At 40.2% G+C, this 18,206-nt stretch overlaps 1 protein-coding gene across 3 annotated transcripts; it reads right to left on the bottom strand.

Moving 5' to 3' along the window:
- Window positions 1-4,103: 4,103 nt before the first annotated feature.
- Window positions 4,104-17,821, bottom strand: LOC121733138. 3 transcript variants are annotated; one of them, XM_042123305.1, is made up of 10 exons: window positions 17,533-17,821; window positions 13,018-13,183; window positions 12,193-12,275; window positions 10,760-10,878; window positions 9,976-10,186; window positions 8,669-8,781; window positions 8,205-8,308; window positions 7,157-7,243; window positions 6,490-6,582; window positions 4,104-4,361 (listed from the first exon to the last, which is right to left on the bottom strand). In XM_042123305.1, exons 1-10 carry the CDS (start codon window positions 17,578-17,580, stop codon window positions 4,291-4,293), a joined length of 1,095 nt encoding a protein of 364 aa, XP_041979239.1. In that variant the 5' UTR covers window positions 17,581-17,821; the 3' UTR covers window positions 4,104-4,290. The 3 variants fall into 3 exon arrangements, with proteins under 3 accessions (XP_041979239.1, XP_041979240.1, XP_041979241.1); XM_042123306.1 differs by having other exon boundaries at window positions 10,027-10,186; window positions 17,533-17,819; XM_042123307.1 differs by lacking the exon at window positions 6,490-6,582 and having other exon boundaries at window positions 17,533-17,820.
- Window positions 17,822-18,206: the final 385 nt, after the last annotated feature.

Genomic DNA, 18,206 nt, shown 5'->3' with positions numbered 1-18,206 from the left:
TAAAAGGTCTGCTTGTGCTATTCTGTGGTAAAGTTAATCCTGGGTTAAACATATTCGGTCTTACTACAAAAGATTGAAACACCCGTTGAACAGTTGATTAGAGAAAAATTCAGTACGTAAAACAACTGTTCAACAGATGTTCAATCTTTTGTGGTGAGACCGTACATCTCTTTCTTCGTGTTAACAAAAGAAAAGGCATGATGACACAGGATAAATTTTAACTCAGATTGGCGGAGCTTAGTTTTTTTTTGGCAGTACGCGACTGGTCTTGGAATGGCTATATCACGGAACTTAACACTTCGTTAAGCTACCATATTGAGCATATATTAACAACAAATTATATAAATAATAACAGAATACTGGCTTTCCCTATCTTCTGCGCATATTCTATCGATGTGTCAGATTTTTTAAAAAGGTTTGTCATTTATAAAATAACATTATAAGAGCAACCTTTTAGTTTTTCATGAATTCTATTGCGACTGTGGCGCCCCCAACAAAATTTATTTGAAAAAAATAACTTTATATGACGAACAAAAGACACAGACGATAGATTAATGCCCTAAAGTTATATTCGATGTGCTATAACAAAATAGAGAAAGCCACCATTAACAAGATAACTTGCAAAGTAAACTCTGTGATCACTCACTTTTGATACATTTTCAAATGTGGTATACCTTTCCTGGGTACTTAAGTCAAGTTGCATTCAAAAATTTATGTTATTAAGCAATTCAAGTCAAATCTCATATAAAATATTCTCGTTTCTAACTTCTCTGTCAAAATATTGATTGCAAATAGACTAAGTATCTAAAATCGTTATCAGTTCTTGAAACTTTAAAGATAATATTTGTATCATTGTGAAATCATTACATACGGGTTCCTTCATGTAACTTTCCAATGTTGAATAACAATACAATTGACGAATGGAAATCTAGGCACTTAATCACTATGTTAAATATACTCAAAACTTGGAGCGTTTACACATTACACGATATGATTAATCGGTATGATTAATCTTTATGTCCTGTAATTAAGAGAGCTATTCAATTTCTTGTCAGATATCGCGCTAAAATGACATAAATTGGCTAAAATATGTAGAATCACACTAAAAGTTATCTTTCTCACTCCTATGTATTTCATCTGGACTATTATAATAATATTATCTGTTGTGAAAAATGTCTTGGTCATTTTTCTCGCGATAGCAGACAACATTTCAATATTGATCTCTTAAATTACATACAAGATAAAATACATAGGTGTGACAAAGACAGTCGTATGTCTCATACTAATACATATATCGCTGACCCTTTCACACTTATATTGTGTACTTGTATTATAAAATTAGCTCGTCTGTCAAGCGCCCAAAATGGGCGTCTTACTCTAAGAATATTCAAAAGTAGGTATTTTCGAAAATGGTTTGACAGTTCGTGACAGATGAAAGGATAATATATACGACACACGATATCGCGTCGCGTAATGTGAAAACGCTCCTATGCCATGGATTCATAGGCGACTGTTGACGCGCGTTTCGGTGCAGGTAGATATTGTCTTTGCACTAACTGCTTTTAAATTTTTAAGCAAAAACCTAGTGAATTCATAGCACTTCTAACAACTAGTTCTAACAAACAGTTGTCTAAAAATTTCAAATTGGATTACCTATGCCGATTTATAATTTCGTTTCAAAATTTGTGCACATAATGATTTTTGGTGTAGTTTTGGCGAAGCCATCGAGTATGTAACCATAGAAGTAATGTGAGCTAAATATTCGATTAACCAATCACGTTCGTATATAATATGCTGCACCAATGGCAGCACAGCCGCAGTTGTATTGACCAATCAGAGCGCAGCGGACTGGCGAAATTTTATACAAATAACATTACTGTTTTATTGGTTATGTACTCGATGGACAAAGTACTGTCTGAGAATTTGATTCAGAGGCAAAACCTACATGTTTTGGTCGAGTTATTTCTAGTCATTTTGACATAATCTGACCGAACTACGTAGCTAGGTACGCCTCTGAGTGAATTTCTCTGACAGTACGTCGAGCGGTACACTACGGGTTTTGTAAAATGTATATAAAATTATCGTCAAACGTATGTATACATTCAAATCGCAAAATACAAAACAAAACGTAATCTAATGCAGATTACATTTCATAATTGTTCATACGCTAGGAAGTAAAATTTTGTTGCATCTGGAAGTTTAAATAACCCCTTTCAATTCATTTTGATGTAAAACCAAACAATTTAAATGTCACTAAACTAATATGCCTGCATTTTATATTGCTCGATAAATAAATGACATTTAAATTGGTAGCATTATAGTCAGGTTTTGTCTGCAATTAGATCAAAATGATTTGAAAATAGAGTATAGACAAAAGATTGTAAAACATATCTTGTAGCTCCAGATTTACTTTATATACTAGGGTGGCTTATTAAGTGCTCGTCAGCATTTTGTTGCAAAAAATGTATTTTTCTTTGTAGTTGCCTAGATTTTTTTTTTCATTAAAAGGGGATTTGTTTGTCAAGAACTGAACACAAAATTAACATAATATTCTCTCTGCCACCCCTTATATTAAAGTCTTGAAATGAGCGATATAAATCCAAATAATAGTGTACTGAGGCCGTAGCCAAAGTCCCTTTCGTTAAAAATGATTACTTACGAATTTCGTTATCAAAATGTTACATGGGATTTGACATTAGTCTTCGCAAGCGAAATGTCATTTAGCGATGACTTATGTCAAACCGCACACATTTTGATAACGAATTTCGTCATCGTTTTTAACGAAAGATACTTTGTCTAAGGGGGCTGAACCCAAGCTGATGTAACACACTAACACATGCTGACAACTGATGAGATGCCCACGTACGTCAGTCTGGGCTAAAGTAAATCATAGTTTATCATAGTTCTCTCTCTCATTCTTCGTTTTTTATGGAGTGTAGATAGAGGAGAACTATCTCTGTATGTAAAAAGTGTCCGCTGAAATGCGTTAAATTAGGGTGGCGCTACAGTAGCAACAGGGTAAATTTTAAATCATTTAGCAGCTTTTATTTCAGCTATTTTAGGTTATATTTTTCAATATATATTGGTATTAACCCAGTAATTCTGTGACTCGGCTATTCGGCTAACTTCAATTTATATTTTGTCACCAACGGCTACATTCATTCCATACCCTTTGCTGCAGCTAGCGCCACTCTTGGAGGATTTTTCAACTGTTATTTACTGCGTACAACTGGACACTTTTTCAAATATCCCCCATATAATACAGTTCTCCTCCATCTACCCTCCATAGTTTTTTTGTAAGAGAAGACATAACATTGTAGATAAGCAATAACCCAGATAAATGTACTGTCAGAGAGGTTAATTCATAGGCAGATGGTGGACCTACGTAATTAGGTCACGTTATGTCAATCTCAGCCGATAGCTCATGACTAATATTTTGTATTGAATTGATATAAATGAACCAAATGACGTGGGTCCGTCAACTGCCTTTGAATCAATTTCTTCGACGGTATAAAAGCAGTTAGAAGGGAACACCAACAATATTTTATCCAGATTTATACCGCTCACACTGTAGTGTTTATGCCGAAATATACATTATACTGGCCAGATAATGATATTACACATCTATTAGATTTAATATTGAATAGTTTCAAATCACCTCGAAAACCAGGCTAATGTTTGCCAAGGTCCACTTTATTTAATCCTATACAAAATATGTATTATTCTTAATTGTAGTCATAAAAGTGAATACATGATTTCTAAACTGGATCAGCGGGGCTAAAATGGTCGCTTTGAAGAATCATGATATGAATCATATTATGATTAATTTTTCTAAAATCGCAAAATGCAACTCTGCTTGCAATTCATTTCTGTATTTTTGTACTGATTTGACATTTGTCAGTTTGACAGTTTTGACAATTCATTTGCTGAATTGATTGAGAGGATTTGCTAAATGTGACCATTTTAGCCCCGCAGGGCCTTTGCTACCATATCTGCAATGTGTGCAATTCACACGGGCGCCATCCTCTAGGGGCGCCAAATCAACGCCATCTTTAGGGGCGCCAAAACCAAGGACCCAAAAAATTTGCCTAAAGGGGCGCCAAAATCCTTTTTTTGCACACAGGTGCCAGTAGCCCTTACGGGGGCCCTGAACTGGATAATTAATATATTGCAGTATATGTATAGACATAAAGTGACCCAGGCACATTGTATATTACATAATGTATGCAATATGACTGACCAGTACATATATATTTCGGTATATGTTGTTACCTAACTAGTATTGTGGAGTTATGTGTGGTCGGGGTTGTGTTTCCGGTGGTGCGGGCGCCGCGCGCGCGGCCTTTCACCGCCTGTACTCACTGAAATATAGGATTTTTGTTAATCAATAATTAAAAGAATCAGAGCCTGTAGCCAAGACGTTTTCTTTATCCCTTCTTTATAGAATCGCCGATCAAAATGTATGGAATTTACATTTGACGAGTCGAACGTCAACTTCATATTAACGAACGATTATGTCAATTACATAGTACATTTTGATCGGCAATTCTATATAGAAGCAATAAAAATAGTCTTGGCAAAAGGGTTATTTATAAAGCGACAGGAGGCCTATTCCCAAGAATCGAATGTCACCCCAAGTGCAGCTACTCGCGTATTCTCAAGTCTGACGCAGAAGTTACAGAGCCTGTGATTTCGCGTCATGAATCCTCAGCAGACAATTTTCAATACGAAAGTGTACATATTATGTCTGTACTGTTTGTGACATCTGGTATCCCTTGAATCCCGGGAAAGTATCAGAGAAGTTTATTCATAGGCAGATTGCGGACCTACGTAATTTCAAATTTGTTTTCGTTATGTCAAATCCAGCCGACATATTACCTCGACTACTATTAAATTGACATTACTCGACCAAATGACGTCGGTCATCTGCCAATGAATCCATATCTTCGATGGTACAAACAAATATCCCGGAGCATATGTCGCAGTCGACTGGTTAAAAAAGCCATTCTATCAAACAGCTAGCCCTTTGACTGAACAACGCCATTCGATCACACGGCTATACGTCGTTTAGCCGACTTGTTGATTGCAACGTTCAATACTACAGCTAGATGACGCTTAGCCAACTAGTAAAATGGTAAATTAAGTAAGGTGACCATTAGTTTAGTGCTATTATTACACAAGCGTAATGATAACAAGCAGATCAATTGTATTCTAACCATATTGAACACAATTATTGCAAAAAATACCTTGGTGATGCATTTATTAATCCGGTGATTTCTCCTCGAATATTAGTTTAAATTTTGATTCACTCGTATGTGCCCCCATAATTTATTTCTTAAATATAAATATCTTAATACAACCACAAAACACCGGTAAGTTGACGCCATATTGTAAACAAAACTCACCTAGCGCCGCGGTGGTGAGCGCTGAACTAAATTAATCAGACGGCGGCTTTTGAATCAGCTGTAGTGTTGAACGTTTTGAGCGACTCAAATATTCAATTAAAAAGCTAGATGTGTGATTGAATGGCGTTGTTCAGTCAAATGGCTAGCTGTTTGATTGAATGACTTTTTAAGCCAGTTGGCTGCGACACATATACGTTTACCATGTAATAGTCATATTAAAAAATTATTTCCGTTCGATGACCGGACTATAGCAATATATCTCGCCGCACTCAGAGACACTTAATTATGATTAACCTTCAATTTAATGAAGAGTTTGACAGATAATGTGTGAGATTTATGTCAACATTTTATAATTAATTATAATTAAGTAATTAATCTTCCAGACTGAGTGCGGCAGTTAGACTATTATAATTACCTTCTTGCATTTACTTAAAATGAAACCCACGAATTTTGTTAGTGAAAGCAAAATGCAATTAGTTACAGATTTACACATGGTCCATATTTCACGCTAAAATAATATGAGTTATTACCAAATATTACTTAAATTTGATCTTATCTGTAAATGAAAGCAGACTAAATAATGTATTTAACTGTTATACTGTAACATGTCCGTGAATGCAAAATAACATTGACCCCAAAAATATTGCATGATATGAGTGTGTTCACAAGAAAGCTTAGTTTTAACAAGTCTAGTTATTATTATAGTATTTGGTAATGTTAGAACAAACCTGATTAATTTTAACCCCTTTATAAAAATCTATATCCGTGAATAACTAGTCAAAAGTTGTTGTCTTTCGCCGTAGAGTGACTTTTCTAATGTGTTAAAAAAACCCAACAACATTAATTTTATAAGTTATGGTTTGTTAATATTTTTATAAGACAGAGGAAAGGGTATGCCCAGTAGGTACAACCTTTTCCCCTTTCAGTTCCCCCTAGTATCTTCCACAATCTTTCCATTTTTTGGTACACAGGATATTTTTATTAGTAAAGGTGCTTCATTACTCATTACTCATTAGTAGATAGTGTTAGTTTGGCCCCACACATACAATCGGAAAATAATCATGCTTATTATGATGTATCTCACCATTTCCATGTGGTATCACTCTACTGACCACGACTTTCAGTTCGGGGTACGTCTTTAACTGTTCACTATGTACTCTATTGTAACTATTGTGTTCTGTAATCAGATTTCAACGATATTATTTTGGCAGCCTTGAAATCTTTTTTGTTTGGGGTTAATGACTTCAGGCTTTTAAAGAGCGCGATGTGACTCAATTTTTTAAACTATTTTTTTGCCATTTGACCTACTGCTTATAATAGTCTTAGGCTGGTATAAATAGTCAGTACCTAAGATGCGACCCGGTCTCAAGACGCTGTTCGACTTTGTGATTGGTTCAAATGTTGACAGCCAACCAATCACAGAGCCTGAACCGTGTCTTGAGACCGAGATGCATCTTGAGTACTGACTATTGATACTGGCCTTAGAGGATGTTTACAAAAAGTATTGTACTATCGAGAAATTGATTAGTAGGCAGATGACGGATCCATACGTTATTTGGTCGGTTTGTGGCAAGTGAATACTAGTCTTTTATCGGCCAAATAACGTAGGTTCGCCATCTGCCTTTTTCTCTAATGGTGCAATACTATTTTTTAACTAAAATGTTGAGTCTGAGACGTTTCAGTTTAGGCAAATACTTATAAACTGGAGAGTGGAGACCTAATCTCAAATATTAATAATGACCGTTAGTTACCTGTTTCTTCAGGACTCTTCCCGTTGACTGGATCTCCGTTCGGCGGCGGTTTCTTCTTCTCGCTGTACCCTCTCCCTCGGGCGTAATCTGCAATTGGAAAACATTTTGATGCAATGTACGCATGATCCGCCAACCCTGAAAGACCTAAGCATTTCTAAGAATATTAATAGTGAAAACAATGCCCTTTTTCAACAGAATACAGGACGCACCCTAACCACTTGCCACTCTTGGGACATAATATTTAAACTAACTATTTTACTAGCTCGGTATTCGATAAAACACGAATAAAATGACATTTTCTAAAAATAATTCCTAGCTAGATCGATTTCTCGCCCCCGAAACCCCCTATATACTAAATTTCATGAAAACCGTTAGAGCCGACTCCAACACAGGAAACTTAATGGTTGTTGGTGAAAACGGGCATGAGACTAGCGCAGAGTCGAAGCGCATCGAATCGAAATTTAAAACTGAACATAACGAATTCAACCTTAACACCAATTCAGCGTTAACGCACATTATTACTGAGAATTTAAAAAGGCGCGCGCATCCGCGCGAATTCGCTTGAGTGCGCCCGACCAACGTTGATTAACCTCGCAGAAGTAATGTGTGCGTTAACGTTGAATTCTAACCCCCTTACTAATAAACGCTGTATAAGCTTTGAATTGTTATACAGTGTTTTGTCTTTTTCAAACCAATTAAAAATGTCACTTGTGTGACAGGAACAAAACACTGTATAACTATTCAAAGCTTATACAGCGTTTATTAGTAAGGGGGTCTGTGTTCAGCTTTTGGGAATTCTCTTCGCTGAATAGTTATACAGTGTTTTGTCTTCTTCAATCCAATTAAAAATGTCACTTGTGTGACAGGAACAAAACACTGTATAACTATTCAAAGCTTATACAGCGTTTATAAGTAAGGGGGTCTGTGTTCAGCTTTTGGGAATTCTCTTCGCTTCGACTCTGCGCTATTATAAATTGACCCTTAGGCTCCTAGGAAACAGGTTATGGTTGTTAAAAACAGGCATGTGCTACTTGCTGTGTGTACTCACTATTGGCGTAGACGGTGGCTCTCAGCGGTTGTCCCACGGCGTTGAGTTCGGGCAGCGTCAGCGGGCGGCGGTTGTTGCGCCCTCGAGATCCCATGCTGTATTCCCTGAAAGAAGTAACATGTTTCGTTATGATTGGCACAATAAACACGTCATAAATTTTTTCAAAACGCTCAAAATGCCTCATATTTTGAGCGTTTTGATCATTTTTAACGCTAAATGGAACGCGGGATTGGTTAGTACTAAGAAGTTTAGGTTGGACATTTTTGTAACACATTCACCATTTTGTGAATGTATTACAAAAATGTCCAACCTAAACTACTAACCAAGTAACCAAGCAACATTGGGTATTAGGAGTGAACTAATGCGAAGAAGTCAAAATAGATCCATTTGGTCGAAGTTACGCTATAGCTTTATAGACATAGACCTGCCTCGTCTCCATTCCACTCTCACTCTCTGACACTCACTCTCTAAGCGGGTCCCGCCACAGGTCTTGCGGGTGGAGCGGCAGGTAGCTGTAGCCGTAGTCCAGGCCGCCGGCGCGCAGGCTCGCGTGTAGGGAGTTCTTCATGCACTGCAACTGTTGTGGAATGTAAGCCTTATTGTTGATGGCGTAAGATTGACTTTCCAGGCACCAGTGTAATAACGAAACGATAGGAGATTCGAGGCAATAAAAGAAGTACAAAATTATAAATAGCGTGATGCCGCTTAATATAACAATTTTGTAGAACTTTTAGGCATCCTCGCCTCGTCTGTCGTTAGGTCTTGTTTGGATGTGATCATAACGCTGGCTTTGAAAGTATTTGGCCAAAAAAGGCCTTGGTGCTTTGTCTATTGAAGGGGTTTTTATCTACAAAATGTGTCAATAGAAGGCATACGAAGGGACTCTAAATTACAGATCCATGCACTTTTGGATGTAGACAAGTCTAAATCTACCCAAGTACATGATAATAGTTCTTTAAGAAAATTTGGAATACCTAGCTAAGTGCTAACCTAATCATGACCACTAAAAACACCTACATGGAAGTTTATAAATATCTAAACTTTAAATACTACACATAATAAAGAAAAGAAAGAAGGGGGAAGAAAGAAAAAGAAAGAACGACGGTGCGGAAACGGAACAGCGTCACCCGCACACAGTAGTAAAGCCACTCTACAGACGGACTTCCGTCCGCGCCGTGGCTTGTACGGGTGGGAGACGGGAGTGGTGGGATATGCGGTAGTGGGTAGGATAGAAAACTGGTTAGGCAGCTGGTAGGTATGGTATTGTCTTATCGTGAAGCACGTAGAAATTCGTACTTATCGCTACTTGTATTTAACACTCTCGTACAATAGGAATAGTTTCGGCGTTGGTGATACAGGTAGCGGTAGGTCAATGTACGAATCTCCACTTGATTCAGTATCTCAAATGGTTGAGAAATTGGTAGGACGTAGGACGCGGGAAGGCGGTTCTACGTAGGATGTGGTAAGGTAGTTTCGCGTACTACGCTGGAGGGTGGTATTGCATACAACGCAGTAAGACGGCACTGCATAGGATCCTGCGTAGTATGCGTAGGAATAGGATACAGAAAGGAAATACTGCTTAGGTAGGAAGGCGGGACTTTGTAGGACACGGGAAGACGGTAGTGTGTAGGGAGGAAGGCGGGATTGTGTAGGACACGGGAAGGTAGTACTGCGTCGAGAGGAAGGCGTAGGACACAGGACGGTAGTGTGTAGGATGGGCGGTGTGGGACGAACAGCGGGCGGGGTGAGGGTGTGCGTGTGTGTGACGTACGTGCGCCGCGCCGTCGAACAGCAGGTTGGTGACGCCCGCGCCCCCGAGTACCTCTCTGCGCTGGCGCTCGGCGTCCGCGCGCAGTCGCCGCACCAGCCGCTCCGCCTCCGCCAGGCGTGCCCGCAGTTCCGCCCGCCCTTCGCCCTCGCCCGACTCCGAGCTGGCCCCGGCACCGATGTCCCGCGCGCGAAACTCCAGCTCGCGGATTTTTCTAGATAGATTAATGAGGTTGAATGAGAAATTTGGTACGAGTTGCATAATACTGAAATCGAAGGCTATTTGTTATGGAAGTGTGTCTTTATTTTCATATAATATATAGGGAACGACAGCTACAGGCAGACCGAAATTTACATCATAGAAGTCACCTTGAGAAGAGCATTTGCATATTTATGAATGTTTCTACAACGTCCAGCAAGATTTATTACGTTGAAACAATAACATAAAAGTGTATTAGTACTCTATCTATTCTGTGGTATTAGCCACGAAATAATTAGCCCAAAAGCAGGGATATATACCTACCTAATATATATTATAACAGCCCCAAAAAAATAAAATGACAGCAGAGTTTCCCGCACTTCCTTATCCTAGTCTCATCATTTCGTCAACGTCTCAGCATCTTCAGCTACTCCAAAGACACTTAATGATGGATAAACGCTCAGGCACTTTTGGACGTTTATCCCTAGATGGTAAAATGTATTTTTGATATTAAATGGCCATTCTGCCCAACTCACAGCTCCTGTTGGGGTACCACAAAGTACTTTATTATATACTGTGGGGTACTCACTCAGCCTGCGCGTCCACTAGCTCCTGCAGCTCTCTCGCCCGCGCCTCAGTCGCTTGCACCTCGCCCCGGGCCGCTGCCGCCTCCAGCTCCAAGCGGGCAATCTCCGCACGGAGATGCTCCTGGAAAAACACTTTGTCATCATTGGAGATCCAAGTAAGAGCCACGAAGCAGTCCCCCTCCCCCTTCGTCTCGGGTGCTCCAGCTGTCCATCATGTGTGCGTTTAGACGACGCAGCGCCCCGTGTGAACACCTTGGTTATTTGTATATAAAAGAACGCAACGGCAGCACTGCGTCGACGCAACGCGCCGTGTGGACTGGCTCTTAGGCTTCTTACAGACGAACGGCACTTGCCAGCGGCAGATACAACTGCAGCCGTCGACAGTTGACGGCAGCCATCAACAAGTGTCGACGGTTTCGCTACTGGAGATTTAGAGAAATAGAGTTCTCTCTATTCTTTATATTGAAATCGCCTAGAAGTTTTAATGGTACAATCAGACAGTAGCCTGAAAAGTGAAAATATTAAACTTTTTTTAATTCTCAGACTGTTCTTGGGACAGGCATTGGAGAGATTAAATCGAACCCGATGTAAGAATCAAGATCATTTATTCACATTATTGTCTCATATATTTTAAGAGAATATCCGGAGTGATTATCTTGCCTTAAATTCTTACAATGCAAACATAGTTAATAGTTATTAAGTATAAGTCTTCTACCTCTAATAATATAGTCATAGCCCATAGGCCCATTGCCAAAACACGTTGTTTCTTAAAATTTCTTCTGGATAGATGTGTGGTTTCATGAATAATCTGATGTGACATTAAAAATAATTGTTGTGAAGCTTAACCATTGATCTGTGTAAGAGTTTAAATGGATAGTCGTAACCTTGCAGTTGTTATGATTCATCTGGATTACCTCACGACACAGCTGCCGTTTGTGATCTGACGGAAGTGTTGTTTGTTACTCTTAAAGATGATATGAATATGAATGACCGAGGTAATACAGAATGGCCGTAAAGCACCTGGGGCTCACATCTCACTATGACAAATGCGAAGGTTTCTGAATTTGCTAATGTCTTTGATTAGTCTTGAAATTATTATTATTTTTTCGCGAAGGATTTAAAGCTTGGAGAAATATTGCTTTGTACGCTATTTTACTATTAATTCAGCGTTATTTTGATACTGACAAGTCATGCTGATAGCAAGGGCTACTTTAATCACTTCGTCACAAACTCCGTGATCAATAAGTCTGGCTGAGGGCGTAACTTGTAACCAACAATGGAGTCGGGGACTGTTTCACCACTTCCTGACAACTGCCGGATAGGGTATCTACAACATATCTGACAGATACAGTATGGAGTAAGTATATATCTGTCAGATAAGTTGAGGATAGCCTATGCGGCACTTATCAGGAAGTGGTGAAACAGATTTGCTTACCTCGTTGCTCTCAGCATTTTCTTCAGCGACCGGACTGTTCTTGGCAGATGATTCTTTGTTGAAAATCAGTTGAAACTGCAAGTCTGAAATTATTGAACATCACAATAAGGACAACCTTTTTTCGCGAAACAATTAATATCACGCCAAGCAGCTTTGGATTTATAAAAAGGCCGTATAGGCTGCGTCCTAGAGACGGCAGCATCTTAAGGGAGCGGCAGCGTCCTGAGTGGCGTGCAGATTTCGTACAGGGGCGGCGGAAATAAAGTAGTCTAAGTGTTTAGTATCTTGAACTTATATTGGACGACTATCACTGCTTGTCTTGTGATTCTTATGTCATACTAATGGTCAATTTATACTAGCGCTCCGTGGTCTAGTGGTTAGAGCGTGGCTCTTGACTCCGGAGGTCGTGGGTTCGAATTCCGCGTTGGAAATATGTTTTTCATTTCCAAGTTTGGTTAGGACAATGCAGGCTGATCACCTGATTGTCTGACAAGTAAGATGATCCATGCATCGGATGGGCATGTAAAAAGTCGGTCCTGCGCCTGATCTCTCGCCAGTCGTGTCGGTCGTCTGTCCCACTAGGTTATGAGAGTGAAAGGAAGAGAGAAAGTGCTCTTGTGTACTGCGCACACACTTGGGCACTATAAAACTACTCCTGCGTAACAGGCCTGGTTTCAATGAAACTGGCCACCGTCACCGAAACCGGTGCGGGGAGTATTATTACTAGCGCAGAGTCGAAACGCATCAAACCGAATGTTGCATTTGTTAAGTCTTTTGTAAGAGGCTTCGATGCGCTGTTCGATGTTCCTCTCAGAGAGATCGTACCCCTATTCCGCTCTCTCAGCGCCTCGATCTCAGCGTGCAGACCGCTCAGCATGAGCCGGTGCTGCTCCTGCAGGAAACGCACGCTGTGCTCCAGGTGCGCCACGCGGGCGGTCGCGTCGCCGCCGATGATGAACCCGCTACCGCCATCTGGTGGGGATTTCTTCACCTGGAACCGATGGCCACATAATATCTGAGAAGTTTTTTTTTTTATGAAAAAAGGGGGCAAACGAGCAAACGGGTCACCTGATGGAAAGCAACTTCCGTCGCCCATGGACGCTCGCAGCATCAGAAGAGCTGCAGGTGCGTTGCCGGCCTTTTAAGAGGGAATAGGGTAATAGGGGAGGGTAGGGAGGGGAAGGGAATAGGGGAGGATACGGAAGGGAATTGGGCCTCCGGTAAACTCGGCGAAACACAGCGCAAGCGCTGTTTCACGCCGGTTTTCTGTGAGAACGTGGTATTTCTCCGATCGAGCCGGCCCATTCGTGCCGAAGCAAGGCTCTCCCACGTATAGTTGATCCGTAGGCAGATTGCGGACCTACGTAATGAGGGTGTTTGATATTCTATTTGCCATTTAGGCCTTACCTTAATTCCAAATTTATATGGATTTGACAGATTTGCAAGACGTCTCACGAAATTGAAATCTGTCAAATCCATACAAATTTATGCCGCGCCAGTCGCCACGTCTCGCCTCGCCTCGTCGCATTGCGGTCTGAATTGACCCTTAGGGTCTATCGTGTCAAATCAAAGACCTTAGAATGTAGATACAAAAACTTTATGGCTTATTATGTCACTGTGTCAAATAGCCATATTATCGTAATACATGACAGCTATATCGTGATTTGTGACATATGACAGCAGTTTGACACGATAGACCCTAAGGCTACATAGCGGCACCTGGTGGCAAATAGAATATCAAACACCCTCATTTTGTCGCGTTGTCAAACCCTGTCGACAGATCACGACTAATATTGATTTGATATGACCCGATCAAATAAAGTAGGTCCGCCAGTCGCCATCTACTTGAATGAATCTTATGGGCAGATGGCAAACCTATATTTCTTGGTCGAATTAGTTCAAAACAATGTTTGTCGCGAAACGAGGCATGACTTCGGCAGCCCCGGATCTAGGGGGGGCAAGCCGGGGTCTGTGCCCCGGGCGGCAAATTCAGGGGGCGGCCAAATTCATACTTCACGGACCAATGGACAACTCATCATTGACCACGTAATAAAATATATAATAGCACAAGTACAGCAATTTCATGGCCATATCAACTTGACCGATACCCTGAGCGCGGACTGCGGAGTGAGACGTGCTGCATGAACATTTATTATTCGCGAGGCGCGTAGGCATAGTTCAAAATACGCGCCCGGCTCTCGCACGCTTTTAAACCCTACCCTGTTAATTATATTATAATATATCCTACATAATATTGATAGCTGAAATTATATGGATGATAAAGGTGAAAATAAACATAAGTAGATAGGGGGGGCGGCATGGGCGTATATAAGGGGGGGGTCCTGGGGGTCCGGACCCCCCACTTTACTATCCATCTTACTTGTCCAATCGACAATATAATATTATTGTCATCGATTGTCATCGGCCGCCTCGGCGAGGTACATTATTGTATTTTTTTTTCTATTTACAATAAGTATAATAAAAAAATTTATACTGTGGAGCGTGTCCGTAGGCAGAGTAGGTATTTAGGCTGCTGCAGAACCCTTCATGGGCGGGACCCCCCCCCCCCCCCCATCAAAGCTATATATACGCCCGTGGGGGGTAGCATTTTTCAGTTTTTGCCCCGCCTGAAAAAAATTGAAGATGCGGGGCTGTGACTTCCACATTTCGTGAACTGGGCATTGGGCAATAACAACCGAAATGAGTGACCGAAGTCAACGCACTTTGTTCACAAGTTCAAGGCCCTTTGCGTGTTTACATTGTGGTTATGACTTATGAGGCCACACCAAGCGTTGTACTGAAACTTAATACAATTAAATTATGGTAGTAGATGGGTACTAATTTATTAAACTGACACCACAATACAAATATATTATACTTAGTTAGGTAATGAAATAGAGACACTATCGACATCCATCCAGAATCCAGATGGATGTAGTTATTTGTAATTTTGTACCTACGTAACTTACCATCGAATAAATTGATCATTAATAAGCATTTGATGGATCTACGTATTTTGGTCGCGTTTTGTCAAACCCAGCTGACAGTTGACGACCATTGAATTGATTATTGATATACTTAAATTACTAGCTGCCCCGGCAAATGTTGTTTTGCCATAAAATGATTTTCCCTGTTTTCCTGCTCTTCTCTTGAAGTTTTTTCTGATTTTTTTTCTATAGACCCCACGGAGCCCGAGACCTTTCCAACGAATGCAAAACCGTGGAAATCGGTTCGTGCGTTCTGGAGTTATAGCGTCAGGGCCTCTATTATGAGCTCTTAAATCCATTCACTTTACGTCCTTATACAGTCAGTATAAGGACGTAAAGAGAATGGATTTAAGAGCTCATGATAGAGGCCCAGGAAGGAAAACCCGACTTATTTAGATAACCCGATTAAATAACGTAGACGTCCGCCATGTGTCTATCAACTTTTCTGATAGTACGTGCGTTTGGATTGAACCTCCGACCATCCTGTTTGTATTTCATTACGTTGCGACTTGCGAAGTCTTCTAAACGGCCGTTCAGTCAATGCACACAAAGAACAATGTGCATTGTGCATATTATGTTTAAAGAATGTTGAACTAACAATTAACTTAAACAGACGCTGATTAAATTGGCACTTAACCTTTTAAACTCTATCTTTGATCTAGTCGCGATCTTTGAGATAGATCGCGCGGGAACCGTACGTTTTCCTGGGCCAACGGAGTTGCGGACGTCATGTAGTAATTTATAACAATGATTCATCCATTGTTCTACGTTATCACCTTGCTTCCTTATTTAATTCAATCTCAACTAGATCGTTACTAGGTATAAACAATAGGTGCTACCGCTAACCGCGTCTACATACAGAACAAAATATAATCCTTACTAACATTATTGCGAAAGTACCGTGTGTATCTGTCGGTCTGTTACTCCATCTCCTCAACTGTTAAGGCTTAACTGTGGCTTAACGTAAAAGGCTTGTTATTTTTTCCCGGAAAATGTACGGTTAAAGGCACACTTAGCCGAACCGAACGAATCGAATCCCCAGAAGGCCTTACTGGAGTTCTGACTTCTGCTAGATTCGACCGATTCGACGCGGGCACATGTGCGAGGTTTCATAGGATTTCATATACTTACTTAAAGAATTCTAAAATACGTTTCTTTGGGTTCGTTTCACTCTTTCGGTTTCGATAAATGTGCGTTCACCTTTTCGGTAGCCTCGATAAACAAACGCCACAAACGTGGTTGCGGACAAAAAGTGCTTACAGCTGCTTGCGCGGCCCATCGGATTGGCCATGGCCCATGGGCCATGCTGCATTCATCACACTACGCTACTTCGTTTGAAGGTGCGCGATATATGGGCTACTTCTTCACGCTTAAACTGCTTAACGGATTTTTTTAAAATAAGGGGGCAAACGAGCAATCGGTTCACCTGATGGAAAGCAACTCCCGTCGCCCATGAACACTCGGAAGTCGCAACATCAAAAGAGCTGCAGGTACGTTACCGGCATCTTTGCCAGATTTTAGCATGACTTTGTGATACGTACTTCGGAGCAAGTGACATAACATAGAATAATTGAATTTTAGCGCGTACAAAGTTGCAACTTGCAATGCCAACGTATTTTATAATTTTCCGATCGATTCGATATAAAAACTTAGACATGCTATGCTGGTTATAAAACCAATTTCAATAGATTAATTAGACATAACTCATTAAAATATTTTCGTGTCTACCTACCCGTAGAAGTCATTGACCTGAAAAGTCTACTCGAGTTTTCAGAATAAACGAAAAATGTTAAGTGGTTTATTTTTACAATTTAGGTAGAGTGGTTCAATGTATTTTACTAAGAGGGTTTTAGGTAGGTATTAACAAGCTGTGAACAATAACAAGTGTTGGGAAATTCCAATTGGTTTTCCCGAACTTTTCCCATTGTTCTCCCTTTTTTTTTGTTTTACCCACCCACTCTGGTATAATATTAAAACATGATTTTATTAATGAAAAAAATACCAGCATATTAAACACAAAGTACCTACTAACCAAATTATTATGCAAACTTGCGAAGAACAAAACATCGTCATCGCGTTACGAAAATTTGTACCTACCTATTTAGAACATGAATATTTTCTAAAATTAAAAACTGACGGTTTTTTTTCCCTTCGAAGATAGCTTAGCAATAATGTTTTTAATCCTATTGAAATAACTAACCATCTGAGAATTAAAATTAAATAAAATTACTGAAATGGACGTACAAAATGTTCTTTGTTTATTTTCGCTTCTTAAAACATCCGTGCTGTTTTCTACGGATATTTCCTCTAGTAGGATCTTAATGCTACACATTAATACTCCTTCACTACCTACCTGTAACTTCGTAAAAGGTGCCGTAGGCACCAGAACTTTAGAGGCCATCCTTACACTGAAAACTCACACACACGAGCGTCCACGAAGGAGATTCGACATTTATGCGCGTCGCCGGCCTTGCAACGCGCAATCATTAAAAATAACACAAAATGTGTGTATTGCTTCGATACTTTGAGGTAGATAGTGGTTGACAACCGAAACCTTGAACTAATGACCAATTTCAGTGGTTGCGTTTGTGCAGGCGGGTTGCGCGGGGTTGCGGGGGAGGGGTTATTGATCGCGCCGTCGCACTCCAGCCGTGAGTCACGGGGTTCGATGCCGGCCGTGGCGATCTGCCAAACGTTGCAAGACTCAACAGGGATAATAACTTTATACAAATAGTTCGCTCTCACTTCTCGTAATAGATCACTCGGTAACGAAGATTAATTATTGATGCGAACGTTTTCCATGCAAAATACCATGAAATATTAATTTTTCCAAGAGTTCATTACTTATGCTATAATAACACTTAACTAATCGTCTATTTAATAAGACATACAAAAAGCAAGTTAGGTAATCACTAATCATCACATAGCTTATTACTGTACTGGACAGGATGGTACTGGTCCACAAACGAGCTGAAAATCGTCTAATGGGAAATCTTCTTCAGACACCCGGAGAAACAGGAGGCTACA

This window comes from Aricia agestis, chromosome 13, assembly GCF_905147365.1.
Source record: "Aricia agestis chromosome 13, ilAriAges1.1, whole genome shotgun sequence".
In the NCBI taxonomy this organism is placed as follows: domain Eukaryota; kingdom Metazoa; phylum Arthropoda; class Insecta; order Lepidoptera; family Lycaenidae; genus Aricia; species Aricia agestis.
The sequence above is the reverse complement of the archived record's forward strand: the minus strand, read 5'-3'. Positions and strand labels throughout refer to the sequence as shown.